Source organism: Buceros rhinoceros, unplaced genomic scaffold (assembly GCF_000710305.1).
Source record: "Buceros rhinoceros silvestris isolate BGI_N320 unplaced genomic scaffold, ASM71030v1 scaffold37653, whole genome shotgun sequence".
NCBI classification, from domain to species: Eukaryota; Metazoa; Chordata; class Aves; order Bucerotiformes; family Bucerotidae; genus Buceros; species Buceros rhinoceros.
The window spans coordinates 7,805-8,485 of record NW_010406018.1 but is presented as its reverse complement, the minus strand read 5'-3'; the positions used below and the strand labels follow the sequence as shown (position 1 = coordinate 8,485).

The window sequence follows — 681 nt, the reverse complement described above, 5'->3', positions numbered from 1 at the left end:
GGGTGTGAAGCTGGGGAGCCGTTCAGCGGGCCCTGGCCATGGGCAGGAAGGTGCTGTCACGATCACTCAGGAGCCTCACGGCTCTGCCTCCTGCTCTGCCGGGCCGCAGCGCGGGGCCGCAGAGGGGAGCAGCCACTCACCGCGAGGCTCCTGCCGAGGAAGGCCCGCAGGAAGGCGGACTTGCCTGCGCCCCTGGCTCCCAGCACCTTGCAGAGGAAGACGTTTCGTTGGGTCTGGCCTTTCTCCAGGTCGATCCTCTTCTCCCGGGTCACTGGCATGACAGAGGCTGGGTGAGCGAGAGGAGGGACAGGAGCCGCGACAGGAAGGGAGGGCATGGCCGTACCCGTGAGGGCTTGCGTCTGCGAGTCCTGCTCGGAGAGGATGGGGTAGCCCAAGTAGCCCAGGCACTCCAGGCAGTGCCGCACGTCCAGGTAAGCCACGAGCCTGGTGAGACAGCGGGCAGCCGACGAGGTCAGCGAGGGCTAAGCGAGGTGACCAAAGGCAGGGGAGGGGGACTGCGCTTACGTCCACTGGCAGAGGAATCCATGCAGGGAAAGCAGGCCTTTATCAGTGGTGCATACCGTGTTGTAGAGCTCGGGGCCCCAAGGCACGCAGGAGAAGACACTGAAGAAGTTCTGCAGCTCTGCGGGTGAGAGGGCTCCGTCCTGGTCCTGCCCAAGC

General features: G+C 65.6%; 1 protein-coding gene across 1 annotated transcript in view; it reads right to left on the bottom strand.

The window, feature by feature from the left end:
* The window catches only part of RHOT2 (ras homolog family member T2), a 10,301-nt gene that overhangs the window by 2,873 nt on the left and 6,747 nt on the right, over positions 1–681 (bottom strand). The window contains exons 11-13 of the mRNA XM_010133936.1: positions 526–671; positions 344–444; positions 141–271 (exon numbers count right to left, since the gene is read on the bottom strand). Coding sequence (XP_010132238.1) covers positions 141–271; positions 344–444; positions 526–671 — 378 coding nt within the window. The remainder of the gene's footprint in view (positions 1–140; positions 272–343; positions 445–525; positions 672–681) is intronic.